The following is a 26,280-nucleotide window of genomic DNA, read 5'->3' on the forward strand; positions in this document are numbered from 1 at the left end:
GAGAAAATCTATTTTAGATGTTGGAAGGAAAGTGTGTGAGTGTGTGTGTGTTTAAATGTGGGTATCTATTGGGGATATAAAAAGGGATCAAGGGCCCTTACAATGGTTTGTGTAAGACATGAAAAAAAATCTAAATTATCAAGGATTCATCAGGGAGGGAGGAGGAGAGGGGGAAAATGAGCTGATACCAGGGGTTCAAGTAGAAAGAAAATGTTTTTAAAAAGATGACAGCGTATATACAGATGAGTCTGACAAAATGGATGTATGTATGGATTGTGATGAGCTGTAAGAGCCCCCAATAAAATAAAATTAGAATAAAAAACAAAATCAAAAAAGTAAGTTTTCATCATAATAAAATATACTATTTTCAAAAAAGGATCAAAGCAAAATTTAAGATTAAAAGTTTGAATGCAGGTTGAGAATGGAGCAGGCCCAGTGGACAGAGCCTCCACTTCCATCAGTGACTCACTGATGAAGAATTTTTGAGTACTTATGTGCAGGCAACAGCGAAGCAATCGAATGATGTGGTGGACAAAACAGGCGTAGTCCAGGTTCATAAATAATCTCTAGAAGCATCTAGAGATTTAGTAGGAAGCCCTGGTGGTGAAATGCTTAGAAATCAGCACAAACCTGAAGGTCGACGGCGGCGGGAACCCACAGAGCCATGGGCAAAAGAGCGAGCCGGGCATTCTGCTTCCATAAAGTCTGCAGGGTGGACTGTGGATCAGTTTTACTTTTGGTGTCTGTGAGTCAGAACTAACACAAGGACACACAACACACAGTTCAGGGATGGGTTAGGCTGTGACCTTTAAACTGGGGCATTTCTTTGAGGATTTAAAAAGAGTTTCCAATTTGTCATTCGAAAGTCAGGTAGTTTTAAGAGAAGTAATACCCAGTCCCGAGATTCAATATGGAATTTGAACTAAAAGTGGCTTTTCTGGAAACAAGAGTTGTGAAGGTTGCCCAGTTAGTTCGGTCTTGCCACCTCTTTTCACAAGGACCCTTTTCTCTCATTACAAAAGATAGGTTCATCTCTCATCCATCTCCCGAGTGTATAGACCTCTTGATCTATTAGAAGTATTGGCGTGGCTGTGGAGAAAATGAATGGCTCAATGCCTGGGTATAGGATTTCCAGATTTATGAAAACCAGTGAAATGTAAATTTCAGATGTCGATGCTATTGTTGTTAGATGCCATGGGCTCACGAAACACTCCCCAGTCCCGTGCCATCCCCACAGTTGTTCCTATCTTGCGCCATCCCTGTAGCCACTGGGCCAATCCATCTCGCTGAGGGCCTGCCTCTTTCTCACCGCCCCTCTACTTGACCAAGCACGATGTCCTTCTCCAGGGACTGGTCTCTCCTGACAACATGCCCAGAGCATGTAAGTCTCCCCATCCTTGCCTCCACGAAGCACCCTGGCCAGACTGTTTCCAAGGTGGATGTGTTTGTCCTTTTAGCAGTCCATGCTACTTTCAACATTCTTTGCCAGCATCACAATTCAAATCCATCAATTCTTCTTAGGTCTTCCTTATTTAATGCCCAATGTTCACATGCCTATCAAGCAATTGAAAGTACCATGGTTTGGGCCAGGCACACCTAGATGCCCATAAAAGACATCTACACGACACCACGTGGTGAACAATTATTTTAAGACAAAGGGGCAAAGAATTTCGAGTTTTGGAAATGACACAAACAGAATACAATTAAATAGCATGTTGACAATTTTTTTAATGTGTGCGGAAATTGTTATGTGGAAACCTTATTTGCTGTATAAACTTTACAGCAAAACACAATAAAGGGATCATCAAAGAAGGAAGCCCTATGGAGCATGGTGCCACTCTGACACCCAAGGTGTTCCCAGGAGTTGGGAAGGGCACCATGGTAACTGGTGGTTAATGCATTGAAAGGGGCGCCGTTTCCAGTTTAAGGTAAGACATCTATGTCTACATTCTGCAGATCCTCTGCAACTATGAAAAGATAGGAATGAAATTGTATGATAAATTAAAGATGTATGAGGGCATATAGTTTTTTTGGACATTCTTGAGGTGAGCACATGATCAAAACATGTTACAGAAAATGTCGGGGAAATGGCTTATAACGTCTTAAACTAAGCAAGTTCAAAGACGGTGGACCTCTCTGAGTTAGGTATCTGATACAATTCCAACTGAGGCAAAGGTTGGTAAAGGCAGTCAAATCTTTGTAAGCCAGAAGATGACTCAGTGCAGCCAGGTTTTGTACTAAATGAACTGAATATCCTTCCTGTTTCCGAGGATTCGGAAGTCCTGCAGCATGTCCACTGATTGGATCTTTGGTCCATATAATCATCTTTATAGAATCTACTTGATTTCCAGGATGTAATCCTCTCTCTGTAAAGCAAGGGAGCTAGAGGAGGAATCCCTAAGTGAATAGACTGCAGACCTGGAAAGTTGAAGAAAAGATGGTAGCACAATCAGACTCAAGGACTTCTGGGTCTGCATGTAAACATCACTGAAAATTGGAGCCGTCTGTGAAACAAAAATGCTAAAAGGAGGCTTTGCTAACAAGAGCCAAGCCTACCCTGCATATGAAACCAACCGACCAAAGAGGGAATGAGTGGAGGAATCAGAAAGGAACATCCGTCTTCGAGACGATAAAAATAATTATGTAATTCTTACCATGCCACGTTTCCATTCAAACCTTAGTTTAGGGGTCAGAATAAAAAGTGTTTTTTTTAAAAGCAGAAAGACATCACAAAGTTTCAGTTTTGTTTTGTTTTAAGTACTGGACTTTTTTCGTAGCTGTAGTGGAAGGCTGGAAATCTTAAAACTTTTAACGTAGAGTGTAGGGATGGGCACTGGCCGTTTCCCCGGCAGGCTTGCCAACAACCCTCAGCATGTCCCTCGTCAGCATGGCCCTCTACCCCAGTTACCAGGCTGTCCTTTGACCCAGAAACAACGAAGCCCTCGTCTTTCAGTAAATGCCATGCGGATGTGCCATGGTTAAGACACAGTAACATTTTTAGGGTCATGGAAATCCCCGGGCGGGCTTGCCAAGCCACTGATTAAGAGGAAGTCTATGTGGTTATTGCCGGCGGAGTTCCCCTACATTCTGAGGAAAGCACCCGTTCACATGCAAACCCGCGGGGAGGAGGCCGGGACTAAGCGACCAGGCGGCGCGGCTTAAAAGGCGGAGCGGGGCTCGAAGGCCACAGGTGCCCAGCAGACGCCCAGCTTCGGTGCGGCCGCGCGGGCTCCGGGAGAGCAGGCCGGTGAGTGGCGCGGCCCGGCTGCGGGGAGCGAGCGTGTGCTCGGGTGCGCGTGCACGCGCGCGGACCCCCCCCCCCCACTCCCTCTGCCGGGGCGGGGGCGGGGGGGGGAGGGCGCGGAGCCGACGCTGCGGCGCCGGGGGAGGGGCTGCGTGCGCGCCCTCGGCCCGCGCTCCTCCAGCTTCGATCCGGTCTCCACCGGCTCCCCTATCCCGAGCGTTTTCCGGCCCTGGGGTCCCGGGGCGCCTCTTCAGGACGTTTTGTCCTGGGGTGGGGAGGGGGCGATAGGCCCCGGGGTGCCGCGGCAGCTGCAGGCTGGGCCCCCGCGCTGCCTCCGCAGAACCGCACCCCTGCCGGGCTTTCCTCCGGAGCTCCTTGGCAGTTTTCCTTTGGGATGAGTCAGTGAGATTGGGCGGGGGGGAGGGAAGGAGCCCTGGTGGCGCAGTGGTTACGGTGGTTACGGTGGGCGGCGCCCTAATGGAAAGGTCAGCAGTTCGAAATCACCTACCGCTCCTCTGGAGAAAGACACGGCTTTCTACTCTGATTAGAGAATGACAGTTCGGAAACTCACCGGGACAGTTCTGACCTAATAGGGTCGCTATGAGTGGGTTCGACTCGATGGCAGTGAGTTTGGGCGTTTGTTTAGTAGGATGGCATTTGGCACTGCCAAGAGGTGTCACCGGGTCTAAAATGTTCCCCTAAGACGCAGTGTTTGGGCAATTTTCCGGGCCATCAGTCTGAAGCCCCCAGTGGTTTCCATCTTCATTTGCTAGAGGAGGTAAGAGTGGCAGTGGGGGCCAGTAACGGACAAGGATGTTAACTTTACTTGCTGGAATCCATTGCTAGCAGCCAACGGGGGCATGTGCTAGGACTGGGTCAGAGGACTTGACACGTGTTTTTCATGTCTAGTTCTTGTCACCTTACAAGCAGGCACACAACGGACTCCATTTAGACAGCAAGGAAACAAGGCTTCTGGAGGTCCACTTGTTTCTGGAGGTCCACTTTTTCAGGCTGCACCCTTGATAAGGGGCCACTGAATGGTGCTGGAAACCCAGGTGTGCGGTGGCTCTAAGGCCTGATAGTGGACTGGGCGGAGCAAACTTTGCAGTCATTCATGTAAAACTACTGTCCTTCATGACATGCAAATAAGGTGCTGTTGTCCTTCGGGGCCTAGCCAGACTTGCTAATACTCATTTTTCAACCACAGGCCTCCAGGAACTACATATGTGCCCGGCCCCGTGGGTGCTGGGGGGCAGTGTAGAGATGAGCCTAGTTCCTGTTCTGAAAGTCCCCACAGTTTAGAAGGAAGGAGAGGAAAAGGCACTTTCCCTTTTCCTTGGCAACAGTGCTTGTGCACTGCCATCTGAGCATAAGCATTGGACTGCTAACTTAAGGCCAGTGGTTCAAATCTGCCAGCTGCTCAGTGGGAGAGGGTGAGACTGCTCTGTAAACATTTATCAGAAACCCTGGATAGAAACTGCAATCACCTCGGATGGCAGTGGGTTTGGTTTTTGTTTTTAGTGAGTGATATAAGGAGCCTGGAGCCCTGTTGGCATAGTGGTTAAGTGTTGGGCTGCTAACTGCCAGGTCAGCAGTTCAAAACTACCAGCCACGGGAAAAAGATGGGACTTTCAATTCCCATAAATAGTTACAGTACCGGGAGCTTAAAGCGGCAGTTCTACCTGTCCTACAGGTTTGCTGAGTTGGTATCAACTCAATGGCAGTGAATTTGGTTTGGGTTTATAATGCTGCTAATCAATAGACCAATATCCCTGGGAGAGACATGGGGCCATCTGCTTCTATGAAGGTTATAGCATTGGGAAGCCGAGTTGGTCCTTTAGGATTAGTTTCTGTGAGTCAGAATCAACTCAGTGGCAATGGGTTCGGGTTGTTTCTTTTTATCTGGGATATGGATATACTGTCAGAGATGTGGATGCGCTGCGTGCTGAGAGTGGGGACACCCAGCAGCCCTGTTACCAGGGAAGGTGTTCACCATAAGTGGCCGAGTAAGGAGAAATCACACTGGGAAGACCTGACTCCATTTGAGAAGAAACCTGTCTGATAGAGAACAAACCAGCCAACCCGTTTCTGTGAGTTGAATTTGAGTCACAGTGGCCCCACTAGAAATGAAAGCTCAATTCTGATAGAGTTCAGAGAAGCCCAGGGAGGGGGCTTTGCAAAAAGGCCAGTGGCAGAAGCAGAAGCAGAAGCAGAAGCAGAAACTTCCATTGGTTTTGTCAAATAGGGCTGACTAAAACCTATAGTCATGGATTAAGGAGGCAATGGGAGGGAAGAAATGGAGACAGTACCCATCATACCCACAGCCATTCAGGCAATCCTAACTCACACATAGAAAACTTATAGGGGCGTCCCAAGCCAGAGCTGCTGGTGGGTTTGAACCAAGGCTCTTGAGGTTAGCAGCTCAATGCCTAACCCCAGCACCCCCGGCCCCCTTGACATTAACCTTGGTCACTGTTTAAGTCTGTTGATACCAGGTGGTGGCTACGCTGTGATGTGGGATTGAAAGGGGATTTGTTTGTTTTCATGTGAGGCAGAAACCAACTTAAACAAGATTATTATGTCGTCTCGAGGAAAAAGAGCCACTAGAGAGTTTTAGAAATGGGAACATAGGGGGGGGGGTGGGAATTTTTAAGAAAAAAAAATGTGTCACGAATAAAAGTTGTTTTTGAAACTTTAAAAAAAAAAGAAATGGGAACATGGTTTGGGGGTTGGGGTCAGGAGTAAGAGTCCTGAGGCAGCGAGAGAATGGGGTGCCCCAAGGAGGCAGATTTCTTTAACCAAAGCAGTAAGTAGGATGCAAGCAAGAACGGTACCCGCGCTTAGCAAGCCTGTGAGACTGTGAAAGGGTGACAGCTGGTTTTTCTGAGGAAAAAAAGAGGTAAAAGTAATTGAAAGTGAAATGGGAAATACTGGAGAAGTTTGAGGGAGGTGCTAGACCTCTGGGGGTCGAATGACCCTTTCACAGGGGTCGCCTAAGACCACCGAGAAACACATATTTCCTGATAGTCTTAGGAACTGAGACACCGCTCCTCTATCCATCTCCATGCGGGTCCACCCACATGCAGACACGCCCATATATGAGTACCTGGTGTGAAAACTGTTACCCATGTTACACCATGCTTCAAGACAAAATTTCATTTATTTGTAATCAGAAATAAATATTTCACAATATGTAATGACATATTGTTTTGTGATTAATCACTATGCTTTAATTATGTTCAATTTGTAACAATGAAAATACATCCTGCCTATCAGATATTTACATGAAGGTTCATAACAGCAAAATGACAATGATGAAGTAGCAATGAAAATAATGTGATGGGTGGGGGTCACCAGCACATGAAGCACGGTATGAAAGGGTTGCGGCCTGAGGAAGGTGGAGAACCGCTGTGCTAGAGGCTGAGAAGAGCTGCTTAGAGCAATGGGATCGATGGCCTAGGGAGCGGATCATGGCTGAGGAGAATTGCTTAGGGGTGATGAAGGGTCGTGCAGGGAGCAGTCTGAAGTGCCGCTGGTCTCAGGCTGCAAGGGTGAAGGTTTTCTCTATCAGCTCTTGGGAGCCTATGTGTTAGAAATGGTTAATCAGAAGGTTGAAATTGACCCAGGATTAGTATTAAAGTTATTGTATACATGTTGTCTACATTTCCACAAATACAAGGGGGCTTGACAAGTTGGTGTGTGCAAAACTCTGGGTGTGTTGGCTTGTGTCGAACCGGGACTAGGTGGAGGGCTTTCCTTTCCAAAGCCTTGACTCCAACCAAGGTTGCAATTACCATGCAACCCTCCCCCATCTTAATCTTGAGTTTGCACTTGACCTTGACAATCACTCCTCTCCCCAGTCCAGTCTTAGAATTTTGTGACCTTAGAGAATGGGGCCTGTGTTCCAGGTCCCAGTTTCACTTTTGCCTCCAACCTGTAGGAGGTGGAAGAGAAGAAGGCTTGCTATGTCAGAGTAATGGGTTGATTGAGGATGTTGGAGGTGAGCAAGGGAAATGCTTGTGAGATAAGATTGTGTCTGGGGCTTACCATTCCTTCCCTGAGATGGGCATTTCCAGAGCACATGTCTTCTAGGCAGGAAAGAGAAGGGTTGAGCTTGGACCAACCTTGGACTTTTGAATTTTGCCTTTGTTAAGAGGGAATAAGTCAATTTGAATTGTTTGGGGGAAGAAGGGAGCTAGAATTCCTTAATTCAACACCCAGGCCTGCAGGCAGAACTGGTGGGTCAAGCCCGCAAGTTTGGCCGTAGAATCTGCTGGGCAAAGAGAACTCAGGCCCAGCAAGGTAGCTGGGCAAGGTAGCTCAGGCCCGCTACCGGGTCCTCAGTGATTGGAGAGGGCCAGTCAGCCTTCTTCACTGGAGTATGGAGGCCCTGGATCCAGGACACATATCCGGCTCCAGAGTTCCCAGCTGGCTTTCTCTGCCACTGTCTGTCCAGACTAGAGCTAGACTCTCAACAACTACTCCATCAGGTACAGTGGTCCTGATGATGGAGGAGGGTCCACCCTCCTCAAACCAGAACCTTGGGTCCCCGGCTCCATCCAGCAGGTATGGAAGAAAACAATCTTTTTCTTGTTGGCATCAGTTATCTTCAAGGTTTATGACAATTGTGGGTCATCAGGGTCAGGCTTAGGCCAGCTGCTGGTGGGTGAAGTCCAAACTCATCCATGGGCATACCTTTCCTTTGTCTAGTGGCCTAGCATTGAGGTGCACACGGTCCCTAAGAATTTTGTTTTGGAGAAAGAGCTCAATGGAGCCACGTTCTTGACTTTTCTTGTGAGCTCTGCAGTAGGCTGGCTTCTTTACTCCAGGACATAGGATGGGCAGGGGGCTTCCCTGCTAGAGGTCTGCAGGGAGATGGGTTTGTGCGGGAAGCAAGTGCAAGTGGCAGTCCCCAAAGCATGGGTATGTGGACCGCCTGGCAGATGTGAACTAGCCATGACCAATATGGTGCCCTGGAAGCCCTCCAGCTCCTTGCAGCTCGAGGTGGTCAGGAGCAACCAGAGCTCCAGGTGGTCCAAAGGAACGCTGGCTCCGGCGTGTTTTCCCTCCTGCTCTGCACAGAGGCTGGAGGAAAGGGGCATCGGATTCAATGTGGATTCTCGAGTGCTAAAAACGTGCGGGACCAATGGCATGCGCTAAACTTCCTCCTTGTTGCTAACATTTTAAATCTCCCACTGCCATCGAGTCAATGCAGACTCATGGCAACCCGCCGTGGGTCTCTGCGATGGCAACTGTTTACAGGAGTAGAAAGCCCACTTTTTCTCCCGAGGAGCTGCTGGTGGTTTTGAACTGCCAACCATGTGGATCGCAACCCAAAGTGTGTAACTACTACACTCCTAGGGTGGTGATTTTAATAGTGATTTAAAAACAACTGTTCTAATCACAAAGATGAGTTTGGGAAAGGGACCCAGACCCTTGGCCTGTCACTTTGTAAGTGTCCTTTACCATCGTGTTGACAGATTCTCTGGTTTGCAGAAAATGCTGTCACCTTGGCATGCTTCCAGACTGTAAGCACAGAATTGTTTTATATTTTGATTATGTTTGCACACATCATATGTCTTCCAGAAAATTAAATAAAGTCTTTGACCTTTTTAACTGGGGGGGAAAAAAGGGTAAATGGAATGAAAAGATAATGGAATTTTTTTCAATGAACTTTGGAAATTCCCTCCCACATCTTGTTTCCACAAGTCTCTTTAGGGTGACATCTATGCAGGGGGTTTGTAAACCTAAATGCATCTAGAGTCCAGGACACCTGTAGGTGGTTCTTTTAAACCAGTGGTTCTCAACCTGTCGGTCGTGACCCCTTTGAGGATCAAATGACCCTTTCATAGGGGTCACCCGATTCATAACAGTATCAAAATGACAGTGATGAAGTAGCAATGAAAATAATTTTGTGGTTGGGGGTCACCAGCACACGAGGAACTGTGTGAAAGGGTCACGGCGTGAGGGAGGTTGAGAACCACTGTTAAGCAAAGGTATGCATGTAGGCATCGTCTCCATTTCCACAAAGAAAAGGGATTCTCCTATTTCCTCCCTTAAAACAGGTGTCCCTTTGTGTGTTCCACTCATTTCTGCCGCTTCTCATAGACTTCCTTGCCCACCAGTTCTACTGTTACAACAACGCAGTAACAGCTCAGTGAGTAACGGCACCTGCGAGTATCCACTCACCTACCCACTGCCATCAAGTGACTTCTGACTCACAGTGACCTCATAAAGGCTGCCCAAGGTGGTCAAACCTTTACCGGGGCTGACAGCCTCATCTGTCTCCCTCAGAGTGGCTGGTGGGTGTAAACTGTGGAGAGATGGTTTGTGGTTAGTAATCCAACGCTTACTCAACAGCGCCACCAAGAGCACATGCTCTGTCCGAACATTACAACAGCATGCAAGCCTAGCTGTTGCCAGACAGGAAGGATAACCCCAGCATTGTCAGAGCTTCTGATTTTTCAAGAGAAATCTAGAGTTTTGTGGAAAAATCTCTCTCTTTAAATTGCTGGCAAGTAATTGCAGCCATCTAAAACTATTGTTGGCCAAGAGGAAAAGAAAACCCTGCTATTTGGATAATGGGAGAAATTCCAGTGAGGGGCCTAGAGTAATTAACAGCACGATATCGGTATAAACTACTACTGAGTGTTCTTAGAGTTTTACTGTGGTTGTATGCGACATTAATGTGAGAGAAACGGGGTGGAGCTCTGCATCATTGTTATTGCTATTGTGTTTATTTATTTAGAACTCTTATATTTTGCACATTTCCTCTAAATCTACAATAATTTCAAAATAGTAAGCTTTAATAAAAGTAGCAAAATACTGTGGATCACTTCTGTGTGAGCCAAATGTAATACCTCTAACGGGCCACCAGTTTGCGATCACTGCTCCTTATCTAGGATCACTCATTCTGTACAGAGTTTAGCACTAAGCCCGACCAGACACACTGCCCGGAGTCCTTCCTCATTTGTGGTGACCCTGGAGGACAGGTAGGACCGCCCCTGTGGGTTTCTGAGACTGCAACTCCATACAGGAGTGGAAGCCTCATCTGCTGCCCACAGAGTGGCTGGTGGTTTCAAACTGCTGACCTCGGGGTTAGCAGCCCAATGGGTAACCACTAAGCCACTGTACCGTATATATAAGCACTGTACCTTATATTCACTGTAGAGAATCAATCAATGTGAGTGCCTCTAGTTTGGAGAAAATGTCCCCAAACAAACAAAAAAGTTATTGTGTTGTACTTGTAAGTTATTTGAGTTTTAAAACCATGTATTTTGTTTTGTTTTCAAACAGGTTTTATAGAAAAAGTGAATTGCTCTACCTCTAGATTTTTGTTTCTTTCTTGGATAAAGCAAAATATCTCAAGATGGAGGCCTAAAATCCTTAAAAGGGACTTAGCCTATTCTCCGGGAGGTAGTTTTGTGCATGAATTAAATTTTTTTTACATGGCTCACTAGAATTTTTGATAGTCAAAGAATGATCATTTTAAAAATATGATTTAAAAGTGCTGAGTTTGATGCTGAATTTGATTTGTGGAGGCGAAGAGGAAATGGTTGTAGTTGGAGCATATTGCTGAAACACTTTGAAAAAAGTCAGTGAGGCATCCTTCTGCTGGGTGCTGTGCAGAAAAGGAACAAAGTCACTGTGTCAGAGATTAAGAATGAATGACCTTTTTCTAGAACAAAGAATTAATATTCAACTGCTTGCTGAATTAGACAAATATGCAAATGAAACCTTCGACACTTTAAAAGCCTTCTACCATAACAAAGAAATATCAAGAACAAAATTTTTTGATGGGAACAATACATTTAGAGAAAGTAGGAAAGATAAATATGATGATTCGTGAAGAAACTATCCAGTGACTTCCAAGACTGCTGATAATATTTTAAAAGCCTAACATTTAGCATGCTCCAGTGGTCTGTTCTCTCTCAGAACAGTGGCTGGTGGTTAAGGTTTAGGAAATGAATGAACTCATTCAAGAAGAACACCTATACAAAAACAGTGATAAATGCAGTGTTACTTAAAATAACATTTTTAATTTGCCAAGACCTAGTGTTATCACCGTGCCTAAGCACCAGTGTTCCCGATCACCCATGAGGAGGTGTGTGATTATTGTCCAATAAATCGTGTATCAGACATATGAGTACTAGATAATAGTTAACACCAGGTTTTAAAATGTGTCAGCCAATATTTTGATTTGGAGGAAAATCTTAGAATATTTTGTTTTTCCTGTTCAAATGATTGTGAGAACAGAAGTTACTTAAGTTGAGAAAGATTTTGAGAACGATTTAGATACAGCTTGTTTTATGGAATCCATCAGTTAATAAGAAACTTTATTATACTTTATACCCCCAAGAAGTAGAAGGTGATGATAATTAAGATTTGACTGGCTAATAATTCTAAGACACCCCTTGCTAGCAAGAGCATTCAAACCTGTGTCTCAGAAACCGTAAAATACAGCCGTGTACTCTTTCAGACACCTGAGCTCAGTCTCAGGTTTTTACTCTGGCTGTTGAGTTTGATCATTAAAAACAAAAGCAAAGTGAGCATAATTCGGCTATTTCTTGATGTAGAACACGTATGGAGCCTAGCTTTCCTCTATGTCTGTGTCAACCAGATGTTGTATCTTCCGGCTGGTGGATGGCAGCATAGCATTCTGGCTTGGAGAAGCTGACCCAATGGTGGCAATGATCCCGGACACTCAATGACATCCACCTGGCCCAAAACACTCTTCACACCTCCAAAGCCTTGTATTTTCCACCTTAAGTCACTTTGTGGTAGCATGTATAAAGATTGCACCGAACCAAACCAAGCTTGTGCCAGATAAAGAATAACCGTCTCCTCACATTGTCCCCGACTGGAATGTAGAGTCGGAACCCTAACATCCTAAGGGGGAAAGAATGAAAGATGTTCTGGCCTAAGCATTCATCCCAGTACTGAAATGATCAATTGTAAATCCATGCACAAAACTACCTCCCCAGAGAAAGGCTAGTCCCTTGCCCCCCCGCCATTCACTTCACTATGAACATAGAAAACAACGTATTCTCATCCAATCTGATGAAGAACACCAACGTGTCTGAATTGAAATACGACTTTTCATGCGAACTGTACCGAATATCTACGTTTTCGACTTTCCCGGCTGGAATTCCCATCTCAGAACGGAGTCTTGCCCGAGCTGGTTTTTACTACACGGGTGTGAAGGACAAGGTCAAATGCTTCTGCTGTGGTCTGATGCTGGATAACTGGAAACCAGGAGACAATGCCATTGAGAAGCACAGGCAGCTGTACCCTAGCTGTAGCTTCGTTCGGAATCTGACTTCCCTGCACAGTATGGGAGCCCCCTCTCCGTCCGCTTTGTCTCCTGCAGGAGTCAGTGCCAGACCTTCATTCCAGCCAAGCTTGGAAAAAAGTGGATATTTCAGTGGCTCTTACTCAAGCTTCCCATTGAATGCTGCAAACTCCAGTGCAAATCCAGCTTTTTCTGCCTTGAGGACAAGCCCCTACAATTACGCAATGAATACGGAAAAAGCCAGATTGCTCACTTTCCAGTCGTGGCCCTTGACCTTTCTGTCGCCAAGGGATCTGGCAAAAGCAGGCTTCTACCACATAGGACCTGGAGACAGAGTGGCTTGCTTTGCCTGTGGGGGGACACTGAGCAACTGGGAGCTGAAGGACGACGCCATGGCAGAGCACCTGAGACACTTCCCCAGCTGTCTGTTTCTGGAAAGCCAGCTTCACGAGCCCTTGAGGGACACCGTTTCGAACCTGAGCATGCAGACACTGGCAGCTCGGCTGAAGACGTTCTGTAACTGGCCGGCCAGCGTTCCCGTGCACCCCGAGCAGCTTGCAGGTGCCGGTTTCTACTACGTGGGTAAGAACCCTAGCCTAAGAACACGTGCACATTCACTGCCGCTTGTATTATGGATCTTACGGGTAGATGATCTGTAGTCATCAGCGTGGTCCCAAATTCCTTTCAGGTCACAGTGACGATGTCAAATGCTTTTGCTGCGATGGCGGCCTGCGGTGCTGGGAATCCGGAGACGACCCATGGGTGCAGCACGCCAAGTGGTTTCCCAGGTAATGGTGTGCGGACCCTGTGCGGCTCGGTGACTAGAGGCACAGGCTACATGTGGCTTCCTTCCACTCACTTGTTTCTTTAGTCTCTCCATTTCAGAAACACACCGGTGAGGATGGCTGATAGGGATTGCTTGGAAAAATAATGATTTTAAGAGGTCCAAAGAAGTGTTTAGAATTTTAGGTGTTTTGTTTTTTAAAAACAAATATCCGAGAAAATAACAAGTATTCATTAAAACACAGACACAACCACACAAAGTGGACAAGTACAGAGACGAAACATTACAATGTTCGGAGATCTCGGCACCTGGAAGGAAATAGCTGCCATGTGGGGTGCATCCCTCTAGTAAGTTTCTCTCTGTGTATGCCAGTGAGCTGATAGCAGCCAGCGTAAGTTTCTCTCTGTGTATGCCAGTGAGCTGATAGCAGCCAGCGTGGGGCGATCCTACAGGCCAGGCTTAGAACTGCCCGTAGCTAGCATTTCCGTCTGCATGCACACATTTAGACAAATGTATACAACTGCACATACACAAAAAGATACATATTCTCTGTTGCTAGGCTCTAGTCTATGTGCTAAAAAGACACAGTTGAAGAGGAAAAAACAACACCCTGGTGTCATACCCTTAGGAATTTTATACAGTGCAGGACAAACAGTTACTGAAAACTTAATAAATAAGGCTCACAGCACAACTGGAAGATAAGAAGCGTGATGGACAAAGAGGGAAAAAAGAGTCGGGTGAGAGGGATGGGGGACCACCAACAGGGTACGCTACTCAATATGGTGTCAGGGCGACTCCAGAATCACACCCTCTGGGGAAAGCCCCGTGTCCTACTTCATTGTCATGTCTTAACGCTTCAGTACTTCGCTCTTATTTGCGTTCGCCTGGCCCCATCGCATCCGAGTTGCCTGTGCAGCTCCGCAGTCAGGATTTTAGTCTTAGTGGACGTGGTAAGTGACCGAGTCCCTCGAGCTGCTGGCTTTCACGGCAATGCCTTTTCTCGCAGTTGAGGAGGCTCAAGGCTGAGCTCAGGGTGCCTGCTCTAGGGGAGACTGTGTCAGCGCAGCAGGAAGGGCCTACTCGTTGCTCCCGTTTCTTCACGTGGCTTGGCGTCGCCTCCCTTCTCTGTTTCCCTCGTTTGTTTCATGCAAACCATACCCTGCACTCACCCTGCCTCCCTCACAGAGCAATGACCCCGCGTTTCTCAATGGGATTGTAGCCATGAGTACCAAGGTTAGGATTTATAATACATAGTTGGTTTTTTTGGGGGTGTGTGTTCACAATTTAATCTACAACAGTTGCTAAACTTGGCACTCTAATTTATTTTAATGATTTTGCTTCTACTAAGTCTTCCCCCAAGCCATTTGAAAGTCTAAATCAGACACAGGCACTCACCCTGAGTCCTTTTGTCTCCTAGGAGTGACAGCCTCATCATACCAAACCTTTGGAATTACAAGACAAACAAAGGAAGGCGTTTGTCTCTGTTTTAAATAAAACACAGGAAAACTACAGCTTCACACAAGCTTTAATTTAATAGGCCCTGACAACCTGGCAGCAAGGATGGCCTAGCTGAGAAACACATATTCATATTTTAGGAAAGCAACATTTAAAGCCACAGTCCACATTAAGTTGGGAAGACTCACCTTGTGACTGCCCTTTTGAAAATTACTATCCATTGGCATGTTTTCTTTCCATGTTGATACTCCAAAAGGACATACTGAAAAAAAATGCCATTAAGTCAATTTCAAGTCGTAGTGACCCTCCAGGTCAGGTGAGAACGGCCTCTGTGGGTTTCCAAAACTGTAACTCGTTACAGCTCTTTCTCCCTGGGAGCAGCTGCGGGGTTCAAACTGCTGGCCTTGCGGTCAGTAGCCCAGCGTGTAACTCACTACGGCACCAGGATTTCTTTTTAAGGGACAAAGAAGATGAAACTTTGAGAGGAAAAGGAAGAAAAATGTCACTCTGAGGTCACTTTTCGATAGCCTTCCTGTTGTCTACATCAGCTTGCCTGCGCACGAGCTCATACATTTCTGACTTCCGTGTGGTGAACACATCGGGGTGTGCGTCCGCTCTTCTGACGTATTGAACAGTCTGCAAGTGGTTCGTCAGCGCCACGCAGTGACAGCACACACACAGGGGTCCAAACCAGCTGAAGCGCGACATCTCTGGGTGAACACAAATGGATCAATGTTGCAAAGCCTTAAGCGTCGCGAAAAAGGAACGAGTAGTAAATCAAGTGTACGTTAGCTGTGATAAACAGCACCAGAGGAAGCACAAACACAAACAAAAGTGAAGCCCTCAAACTCATGAAAAGGACCCGGAGTCCTATTATCAGACAGTTATCAGATACATTTCAGGGAAATTAAATAATAATTTTATTGGGGGCCCGTACAACTATTATCACAATCCATATATCCATCCATTGTGTCAAGCACATTTGTACATATGTTGCCATCATCATTCTCAAAACTTTTGCTTTCTGCTTGAGCTCTTGGTATCAGCTCCTCATTTTTTCCCCTTGCCTCCCCGCTCCCCCTCTCACATAAACCCTTGATAATTTATAAATTATTATTTTGTCATATCTTCTGACGTCTCCCTTCACCCACTTTTCTGTTGTTGTCCCCCAGGGAGGAGGTTATCCTTATAATCTGTTCCCCCTTTCTCCTTCATCTTCCCTCCACCCTCCTGGTATCACCATTCTCACCACTGGGCCTGAGGGGTCATCTGTCCTGGATTCCCTGTGTTTCCAGTTCCTATCTGTGCCAGTATATATCCTCTGGTCCAGCCAGATTTGTAAGGTAGAATTGGGATCATGATAGTGGGGGGAGGAAGCAGTCAAGAACTAGAGGAAAATTGCGTATTCCATCATTGCTACACTGCACCCTGACTGGCTTGTCTCCTTCCTGCAGCCCTTCTGCAAGAGGATGTACAATTTCCCACAGATAGGCCCTGGGTCCCCACTCCACACTCCCCCTCATTCACAATGCTATGATTTTTATTTTGGTCTTTGATGCCTGATACCTGATCCCTTTGACGCCTCATGATCTCACAGGCTGGTGTGCTTCTTCCATGTGGGCTTTGTTGTTTCCCAGTTAGATGGCCCCTAATTTATCTTCCAGCCTATAGGACCCCAGATTCTGTATCTTTTGACAGCCAGGCACCATCAGCTTTCTTCACCACATTTGCTTATGCACCCTCTTTGCCCTCAGCAATCAAGTCGGGACAGGCTGGTGTGCTTCTTCCATGTGGGCTTTGGGGTTTCTCAGCTGGATGGTTGCTTGTTTACCTTCAGGCCTTTAAAACTTCAGATGCTATATCTTTTGGTAGCCGGGCATCATCATCCTGTTGTTCTCTCTTCCGGCTTGTTTGTCCCGCCTATCCTGTCCAGGTGGACATGCTATTTACCATCACAAGGCTGAGTACGACGAAACAACAACAGAAAGTAAAACAATAGCTACAACAACAACTCAAAAAAACTCTATTAATAGTTCAGGATCTAGTTGTTGTCCTTCACGAGTGCTTTCCAGTCGAGTCTGATGGGGTGTCATACCCTGACCCCACATCTATCCCTGGGGACTTCATTGCTCTGCTATATGTCCCCAGAGGCTGGCTTCGGAGTAGTGAGCTCAGGCGGGCACAATTCCTGCCGTGTGTCTCTAGTGTTTTCCCCAATGGTGCTATGGGTCAGTGAGGAACGCTGTGTCCTGTGGTGGGGCTGGCCATGTGGTCGTCTCTGTGCATTGCTGTTTGAGCAGGAACATTGTCCTCAGGGCTTGGTGAGTCAGGATGTGCTTCACTCCCCCTCTACCCCCCCTTGTTGGCTGCTGTGTGCTCTGACCAGACCAGTCCCTCTTCTTGAGCTGTAGCTTCAGTGTTGTCCTCTGAAGTGAATTCTTCTGGTGGGGAGGGTGGTGCTGTCCACTTAGTTGGAATTGAGGCCCCTCAAGCCTCTCTATCAGTTCCCTGCTTCATGTCAATGTGTTGTGTTCTTGTCTTAGATCACTGGGTTGAAGTCTGGTCCCTCTTTTTCAGGGAAAATTTTTGAAAGAAAAACTAAAACAATAGAATTATCTCACCTTGAATTTAGCTTGAGTTTATTGATTCCTCAAATTTTAAAGATTAGAATCAGTGATCCTAAATAACTCTATGATTCGGAATAACAATCTGACTAGATTTAAAATGAGATAAAAAAACTAGAAAAAGAAACTTAGTAATTAAAACATTAATTTATTATAATATATTATCCCCCCAATTTATTTTCTTTTTACATTTTAGGTGTGAGTATTTGATACGAATTAAAGGACAAGTGTTCATCAGTGGAGTTCAAGCCAGTTACCCTCATCTACTTGAACAGGTAGGAAGGGTTGACTGGTTGGTTGTTTAAAAATTATTGGTTAAAGAACCCAAACCCACTACCATTGAATCAATTCCAACTCATAGCAAGACCATTAGGACAATGTAGAATAAAAGGGAATGGAGTAGTGTTTTCAAAGCTGTGAAAATTGGTTACGTATTAGACTGCTAACTGCAAAGGTTCAAACTCACCAGCTGCTCTTTGGAAACAAAATCGAAGCTTCCTGATCCCTTTAAAGTTTCCAGCCTCGGAAACCCACAGAGGCAGTTCTGCTCTGCCCTATGAGGTTGCTATGAATCCTAATCGACTCAAGTGATAGAGAATTTCATTTAACAGACAATTACAGAGTGGTATTTTAGTGCAAAGAACCGCCTTAGAAAGATACTTTCTGTTTTACACGACTAAGCATGAGCTTAGAAAATACTGTTTTAGAAAAAAGCAGATCTGTAATCAGCAACCTTCTGGAAAAAAAAGTTGTATTTATCACTACACATTTCTTCAGTCAAGTCGCAATACATTTAACTCTTTGAGGGGTGGGGGAAGGTGGGAGAGGGAAGGCTGGGATAGTAGCATTGAGGAGTTTTACTATATACATAATTTTATTGCTATTTTGAATCTTTCTGGAAAAACAGCTAAAAACTTCCAAAATAGTTGGGTCAGACACTTCCTAGCTATTGTCAGTAGAATGGATGAAGCACTGAGCAGGACGCATGACGACCTGGGGAAGGCAGGCAAACAAAGTTGGTCTTGAAGACCCCTGAGAAGCGCTCGCTCTTCTCGTCCTAATGAGCAGAGACTTGCCTGCTGCGTCGCACGGCAGAGGCACTCAACTAGCTATGGCTTCCAGAATAGCTGTTGGCTGTAAATGAATAGGATTCCACCTCAAACACTTTATTTTGCCAGTAAGCAAGTCAGTTTTTAATACACTGAATAAAATCTGTCTGTTGGTAATTTTTTTTACATCAAGGGAGATGGTAACATTTCTATTTTAATTTTTTTGTGTTTTTTTCCCCTGTAGCTCTTATCCACTTCAGACACTCCCGAAGAAGAAAATGCAGAGTCACCAAGTAAGTGTAATATAATAATTACCACATTGTAAATACAATCACTCTGTGCTGCTGAAGTTGAAGGGTTATAATAACAACGTATTATTGTTATAATACGTTGCATTATCAGCGACAATTTACAATGACTTTTTAAAGCAGACTAAATCTGGGCATTTCTCAAACCTGGTGAACTTTAAAATATATACTGCAGATGTTTCTCCTTGGCTTCGGGCCTATTGAATTGAGTTAGTGTCTAGGGATACTGTTGTTGCTGTCAGGTGCCATCAAGTTGGTTCTGACCCATAACTACCAAATGCAAAACAGAAGGAAACACTGCCAGGCCCTGCTCCATCCTCACAAGTGTCCCCATGCCTGAGCTCCTTGCTGCCACTCTGTGTCGCTCCACATTGTTCCTTTCTCTTTTTCGCTGCCCCTCCGCCTTACCAAACAGGACGTCCTTCCCAGGGACCGGGCCCCCTGGCAGCATGGCCAGAGTATGTGAGACAGAGTCTTGCCATCGTTGCCTCTAAGGAGCAGTCTGGCTGTACTTCTCTAAGACAGATTGCTTGTCCTGGCAGTGCAGGGTAATTTCCATGGTCCTCTCCAGCACCACACTTCAAACCCATTGATTCTTCGTCTGTCTTCCTTATTTAATGTCCAGCTGTCACCTGCCCATGAAACCACTGAAAGTACCATGACGTGGGTCACTATCGAGGAGTAGGGTTTGCTCGCTGTAGTTTTAACAAACTGCACACAGTCGACCTAGCCCCTCTTTTGGGACTAGTGTTTGAGAGTAGATGAACCATGACAAATCATTCGAGTGGACAGTACCACTCTCCTTTTTCAATAGGGAACGCAAACCTGGGAGGTGAAACAACTTGTCCATCCTCTTAAATATAAACGGTATCGGAACCAGTATTTGAACTACTCTGCCACTCTGTTATCAGTATTTATCGCAGACTTGCTGTTGTGAGGAAACAACACAGAGCGGGGGTAACCAAGGTCCTGCTCTAATGAGCTCCTGGTCTAAGGCGGGAGCAACATCACGAGAAGGGAAGGAAAGTGCTCCCTGACCTTGTTCCCTCCTCCCACTCACACCAGGGTAAATCAAAAAGTAGTACTCGAAGTCATAGGAACTTTCACTAAACAACAACAAACGACCAAAATGGGAAGCTATTGCCTCTCGACCTCCCCTTCTTCTAGCTCCATACACCTCAGAAGGTGGCGTTTCCATCTCGCGAACCCTTCTCTGGAGAAGTCTGAGCTCCTCCATTTGCACCATGGCAACGCAGGAGTTTGGCATCCTTACAGGGTTCGAACTTTGCAGTGTTCTTTCTGTTTTGGGAACATAAGGCATCTGCAGGGGCAGGATCAGGGTTTAGGGTAAGTAGGGTAAGATTTCCCAGTCAAAAATTCTTGTAGTGTAGGCCTTCCTACCCTTGAAGCAAGAACAGGTGTATCGTCATGTTGGCAAAAATCTCCTGGCCAAAGTAAAAGGAGATAGAGGAAAGAACTAGGAGGCAGAAGACATTTATAGAGGTATAAATATAGGCATGTATATATGTAAATATATTAATATGTAATGAGAGGGATATAGGTCTATGTACATATATTTATATGTTACATATCAAGGTAGCAGATGGACATTGAGCCTCTACTCAAGTCTTCCTTTAATGCAAGAACATTTTGTTCTAATAAGCTGGCATTCTGTGATGCTCACCCTGCTTACACGATAGCTGAAGTCAAAATGGGTGCATATGCAAATGTAGTGAAGAAAGCTAATGGTGCCTGGCTATCAAAAGATACAGTGTCTGGGGTCTTAAAGGCTTGAAGTTAATAAAGAGGCCATCTAGCAGGAAGTAACAAAGCCCACATGGAAGAAGCACACCAACTCATGTGATCACAAGGTATTGATGGGATCTAGTGTCAGGCATCAGAAGGCCCCAAACAAACAATCTTATCGATGCGAATGAGGGAGTTGGAGTGGAGCCCCAAAGCCCATCTGTAGACAATTGAACATCCTCTCACAGAAGGGTCACAAGGAAAGGATGAGTCAGTGTAGCACCAATGAAACACACAACATTCCTCTAATTCTTTAATGCCCCACCCCCTACCATGACCCTAGTTCTGCCTTACAAACCCAGCTAGACTGGAACATGTACAGTGGTACAGATGAGAGCTCTCGACACACGGAACCCAGGACAGAGAAAACTCCCCCGGAACAATAATGGGAGTAGCAATACTATGAGGGTAGAGGAAAGATGGGGGGGAGAAGAGGGAAAAAGGGGGGGGAAAGATCTCAATGATCAATGTATAACCCCTCCCCAAGGGGGATGAGCAACAGAATCATAGATGAAGGGAGACATCAGATGGTGTAAGATATGAAAATAATAATAATTTATAATTTATGAAGGGTTCATGAGGGTGGGAGGATGGTAGAGGGAGGGGGGAAAAAGAGGAGCTGATACCAAGGGCTCAAGTAGAAAATGTTTTGAAAATAATGATGGCAATGTATGTACACACATGGTTGATACAATTGATATAAGAGCCTTAAAAGCCCCCAGGAAAATTATATATATACACACACCACCTAGGGACAACTTTCCTGGCTTTTTTCTTACAAATTCCGTTTTTAATTTTCTTAATATCTCTTCATAAAAAGTCTCACGATCATCCTGTGTCTCTGGAGGGAAATCTGTCAAGATTACCCCTTTGGAGTTGCAGAAAGCAGTCACCCTCACCCTCTGAGCAGACCCCTGCCTTGAATTTGATTGGGTCAGCAGAGCCCCTCAGATGCCACTATTTTAGTTATTTTTTAAGACACTTTCAGGAAACGAAGACAAATGCACTACCGAGAGAACTTGTCTGCAGCCATCCACGGATTGCATAGCCATGTTTCAGTGTATTCCGCAAGGATACAAACACATGCTTGTGTGAACTGGACGCTTAGTAACAATATATTTTGCTCAGTTTTATATATGTCCAGTTATGCATTAGGGGCAAAAGACATATTGCATTTGGTAAATCTGTTGTGCAAGACCTCTTTAGGGTATTGGAAAGTAAGGATGTTACTTTGAGGTCTCAGGTGTGCCTGACCCAAGCCATGGCATTCTCCATTGCATCATATACCTGTGAAAGTTGGACACTGAATAAAGAAGACTGCAGAAGAGTCGATGTATCTGAACTGAGGTGCTGGAGAAGAATATGGACATACCATGGACTGCCAAAGGACAAACGGATCTGTACTGGAAGAAAAAGGCCAGCGTGTGCTTTAAAGGCAAGGATGGCAAGGCTTTGTCTTACATACATGGGACATATTGTCAGGAGAGACAATCCCTGGAGAAGGACATCAGGTTTGGTAACATGGAGGGGCAGCAAGAAAGAGGAAGGCCCCCGACGAGAGGGATTGGCAATGGTGGCTGCATCAATGGGCTCAGGCTTAGGAACAATTGTAAGGATGGTGCAGGACTGTGCAGTGTTGCCATCCTGGTGTGTAGAGGTCTGCTCTGGGTCGGAGCCAACACTGTGCGCCTAACCATAAAAAATGAGTTATGCCAAAGAATGCATATTTTTATCTGAACATAATATTTTATCTTCTTAATAACTAACTAAATATATATGTCACATATATTAGATTTGAGCACATCTAATTTTAATAGTGTCACATATTTCCTGGATTGTGTGTACATTTTATATTGAAAAGCCTCTCAATTTAAAGGAAAATCACATATTTTGCTGAGATGTGTTGAATTCTTTGTTCTATAGTTGTGCACTTTGGGCCCGGAGAAAACCATCCAGAAGATGCAGTCATGATGAACACACCCGTGGTCAAAGCTGCTTTAGAAATGGGCTTTGGTAGAAGGCTAGTGAAACAAACTGTTCAGAGCAAAATCCTAAGGACTGGAGAGAATTATAAGACTGTCAGTGATCTTGTATTAGATATACTGAATGCAGAAGATGAAATAAGACAAGAGGAGAAAGAAAAAGCAGCTGAGGAAAAAAAATCAGGTATGTCTATTGAATCTTGTAGTCCCTGTGTTTCTAAGGACTTGATACGACTGTGTATAAACACTCCCCAAACCAAACTCACTGCCAAGGGTTCTGACTCATACTGTCCCCCTCGGACTGCGAAGGATGTCCCCTTTGGGTTTCCACCACTAAATCTTTATGGGAGCAGAGAGCCTCACCTTTATCCCACCAGGGGATTTACAGTTCAAACCACTGATGTTGCAGTTAGCAGCTCCACGTGAGTAAGTTCTTGAAAACCTACTCGTCAATCAATCTAGACAGATTTCTCTGGTGTTTTGCATTTGAATTCTGAACTAAAATTGAATTGCTTAGCCAATAGAAAAATATATATGCTGATAGAAAAATACCACGTGCCGAGTGAAAATAGTGTCTCCTAATTCGTAGTTTTACTCAGAGTTGACTATGTAGGTAATCCTTTGTGACACACACACTTGTCTGCTTCACATTGGAGTGCGATCAGGGAGGCTTATTCATGTTCATATCATTGTGTCTCGCAGCCTGCTTCTACAAGCGCACACACCAATGACGGTGAACCCTTGACCAGTCCATTAAAGAACGGAGCTCCCCTTCAGAGTGTGTGTTATTAGACAAGTCCTGGGTGACTGCTTCACCAGTCTGCAGGACAGGTCACCCAGTGCCTCTCCGTACCAACCGTGTCTGCTCCTCTGTTGCCCCCTTGGAAAGTCTCTTCTTCGGGCCATGCCCATCCCGGCGGCTCTCATTATTATCTTCTTCCTTGCCGAAGACAGAGACAAATGCAGACATCCTTGCCACTCTTACCAGAGCATGGACCAGTCCCTTCAACACAGCTGAGGACAGACAGGAACTTTTACTTGGTTAGAGGAGTCGCCATCTTCAAACATACCTGGGAACACACATCCCCAACATCTGACTTTTTGCCAGTTGCCTGCCCTTTGGCAAGTCCTTTCCTCACTGGGTCTCAGTTTTCTCATCTGTCTTGGTGTTAGCATGAAGCTCGCTAAAGTGAGGAGGAAATGAGTTAATGCTTGTAAAGTATTTAGCATTGTGATTATTAGGGATTACTCCTTTTATTATGATATTATAAACAGTAGCTTTACTGTTAGGTCAAGGGGGATTCGATACTCTGTGTGACATTAGCATGTATGTAGTATGACATATTCATGTAGCATTAGACATCACATTACTATTAGATGTAGTGTCCTTGTTAGATAAGGGGAGCTTCACTATCCCCACCCTACCCCAAACCCACCAAGCAACTTCAAGGCTGCCGGCCGCAGGCTAGTGAATGGTTCCATTCAGCGCTGTATAGGAATGCTGATGGAAGTTTGTGAGCAGAGGCTGAACATGTTGCGTTTGTTTTCTTTCTTTGTTTTCTTCAATGAAGATGATCTATCCTTGATTCGGAAGAACAGAATGGCACTTTTCCAGCATTTGACTTGTGTGCTTCCAATCTTGGATAGCCTACTGATTGCCAGAGTAATTAATGAACAGGAACATGATGTTATTAGACAGAAAACACAGATACCGTTGCAAGCAAGAGAACTGATTGATACTATTTTAGTGAAAGGAAATAACGCGGCCACCATCTTCAGAAACTCCCTCCAAGAAAATGACCCCACGTTGTATACGAATTTATTTGGTAAGTGATGGGAAATTATTTGGGAGACATTTTTAAGTGAATTAAAAAACGCTTTCATTCAGAACTTATGATGATAGAAAATAACTAAATTGAATACATAAGCATTTAATTTTACAGACTTCTACACTGAAAAACTTAAAATCTACAGAAAAGTGAACGAACTTGTAGCATCCAGGCAATTATTTCTGCTCTCTGTCCAGTATAAAGTGTTACTTTCAAGACATAAATTGCAGCCGTACTTGGTGCAGTAATGCCTTTTCTGCCCCTCCCACAGTGCGACAGGACATAAAGTACACTCCCACCGAGGATGTCTCAGGTAACTAGTGGCCGTGCTCACACCGTGGTTGTCTTGGCTTTCCACTGGGGAAGGAGCCATTGCCTTTGAATGACAATCCCTTTCTCTCCTTAGAGCTGCCCGTGGAAGAGCAGTTGAGGAGATTACAAGAAGAAAGGACCTGCAAAGTGTGCATGGACAGGGAGGTGTCCATTGTGTTCATCCCGTGCGGCCATCTAGTGGTCTGCAAGGAGTGCGCCCCCTCGCTGAGAAAATGTCCCATTTGCAGAGGGACCATCAAGGGCACCGTGCGCACTTTCCTGTCATGAAGAAGACCCGAACCTTGTCTAAACGTGTAGTGAATGAACTGAGATCGCTTGTACTTTTAACTTGGCTGCCAATTAGGTTTCTTTTAAAAGCTATTTATTTTAAACCCAGAGAAACAATGTATTGTATAAATAAATACATAAAGATTTAAATATTAATGTACAACTGCATTTCTGAAGCATGCGCATGTGTTTTGATAAAGCAGCCATAGCACTACCAACCCAATACGAAATGAGCAACTCGGACATCGTAAGGAAAGTGACTTTAAGGTTTGGGAGGGGACCTTCCGAAAGCTTAAACATTTTGAAGTTGCACTGAGAGCCAGGAGGACAGAGGCTCTGTGGCTCTCAGCCAGGCAGAGGTCTCCGTTTTGCTGAGTAACTTACCTGGGGCATGGTGACTAATGCAGTTTCGTATTCCTTGTGGAGTAGTTTAACAAAGTATTTTTAAATGCTGTTTTAAATATATTTATTGACAATTTAATCACACCCAGGCTCCTCCAATACCCCATTAAGACCCCTTCAGTATCAAACCACAGTATAGCTCCTTACCTATCAATGCTTCTGAAGGTACACGTCAAGGGCAGAGCGGTCAACCATACTTCCTCTCGTCCGTAAACTTTTATGAGATGCCTGAGGCGCAAATCATTGATTCATTTAGGCCATCTTATGCCAGCTCTACCCATTGGGAAAATCCCCTAATTTTCTTCTCAACACTTTGAGATTGGGGGCTGTTGAGAGTATGTTGGCTAGCAGGCCCTGGGCCCAACAGCTTGCTTTGTTAACGAACTCCAGACAGCGAGTGCCTCTGTAGATCTGATCTACTGCAGGCCGGGCACTGCTTGTGGGGGTGACATTTGATCAACCCACCTGCTCCAAACTGCTCTTCGGTCCCCAGAATTGGGTCCCTGGTTTAAACTGCGACATACACTGTAGCACGATAGTGCTGTAATTCAGAACGTTGCAGGTGCGTACTTGTATCTTTAAGTCATGCTCAGTATAGCTTCCATTTATACGTCAATGCAGTTTTCAGTGTTTCTTACAACTTTACCATAAGTCCCTGCGAACATCCCATGATCACTGAGAAAGAGCTATCAAGATTACCCTTTGGAATCTCCAAATGAACAGAGGCCAACACCTTCTGAGATGCCCTTTCTGACCTGCATTTAACTGGCCAAGGAGAAGCCACGGTTTTGATGGGATCTTACTCTGGTTTATTACACACAGTCAAGACTTCCCCAGTTATGATTTGATTCATAAAGCCATCATTATCTTCGTTCTTCCCTAAAAGACTGATGGGAAGATGAACT

At 45.2% G+C, this 26,280-nt stretch overlaps 1 protein-coding gene across 2 annotated transcripts; it reads left to right on the forward strand.

Annotated features, from left to right (window-relative positions):
- Nucleotides 1-3,092: 3,092 nt before the first annotated feature.
- LOC142445028 (putative inhibitor of apoptosis) lies at nt 3,093-25,123 on the forward strand. Of its 2 annotated transcripts, XM_075546516.1 has the most exons (9): nt 3,094-3,247; nt 10,541-13,118; nt 13,225-13,324; nt 17,596-17,674; nt 18,693-18,741; nt 22,486-22,728; nt 24,116-24,370; nt 24,645-24,686; nt 24,780-25,123. In XM_075546516.1, the coding sequence occupies exons 2-9, from the start codon at nt 12,269-12,271 to the stop codon at nt 24,971-24,973; spliced, it is 1,812 nt and encodes a 603-aa protein (XP_075402631.1). In that variant the 5' UTR covers nt 3,094-3,247; nt 10,541-12,268; the 3' UTR covers nt 24,974-25,123. The 2 variants fall into 2 exon arrangements, with proteins under 2 accessions (XP_075402632.1, XP_075402631.1); XM_075546517.1 differs by lacking the exon at nt 24,645-24,686 and having other exon boundaries at nt 3,093-3,247.
- The last annotated feature ends 1,157 nt before the right edge of the window (nt 25,124-26,280 follow it).

The sequence above is a fragment of the Tenrec ecaudatus genome, chromosome 4 (assembly GCF_050624435.1).
Source record: "Tenrec ecaudatus isolate mTenEca1 chromosome 4, mTenEca1.hap1, whole genome shotgun sequence".
In the NCBI taxonomy this organism is placed as follows: domain Eukaryota; kingdom Metazoa; phylum Chordata; class Mammalia; order Afrosoricida; family Tenrecidae; genus Tenrec; species Tenrec ecaudatus.

What these genes read in the sequence shown, in the direction of transcription:
- LOC142445028 (XM_075546516.1), top strand. Translation starts at nt 12,269, where the DNA reads ATGAACATAGAAAACAACGTATTCTCATCCAATCTGATGAAGAACACC. An exon ending in AGAAAATGCAGAGTCACCAA is followed by an intron (nt 18,742 to 22,485) that starts GTAAGTGTAATA and finishes TTTGTTCTATAG; the next exon opens with TTGTGCACTTTGGGCCCGGA. An exon ending in TCCCACCGAGGATGTCTCAG is followed by an intron (nt 24,687 to 24,779) that starts GTAACTAGTGGC and finishes TTCTCTCCTTAG; the next exon opens with AGCTGCCCGTGGAAGAGCAG.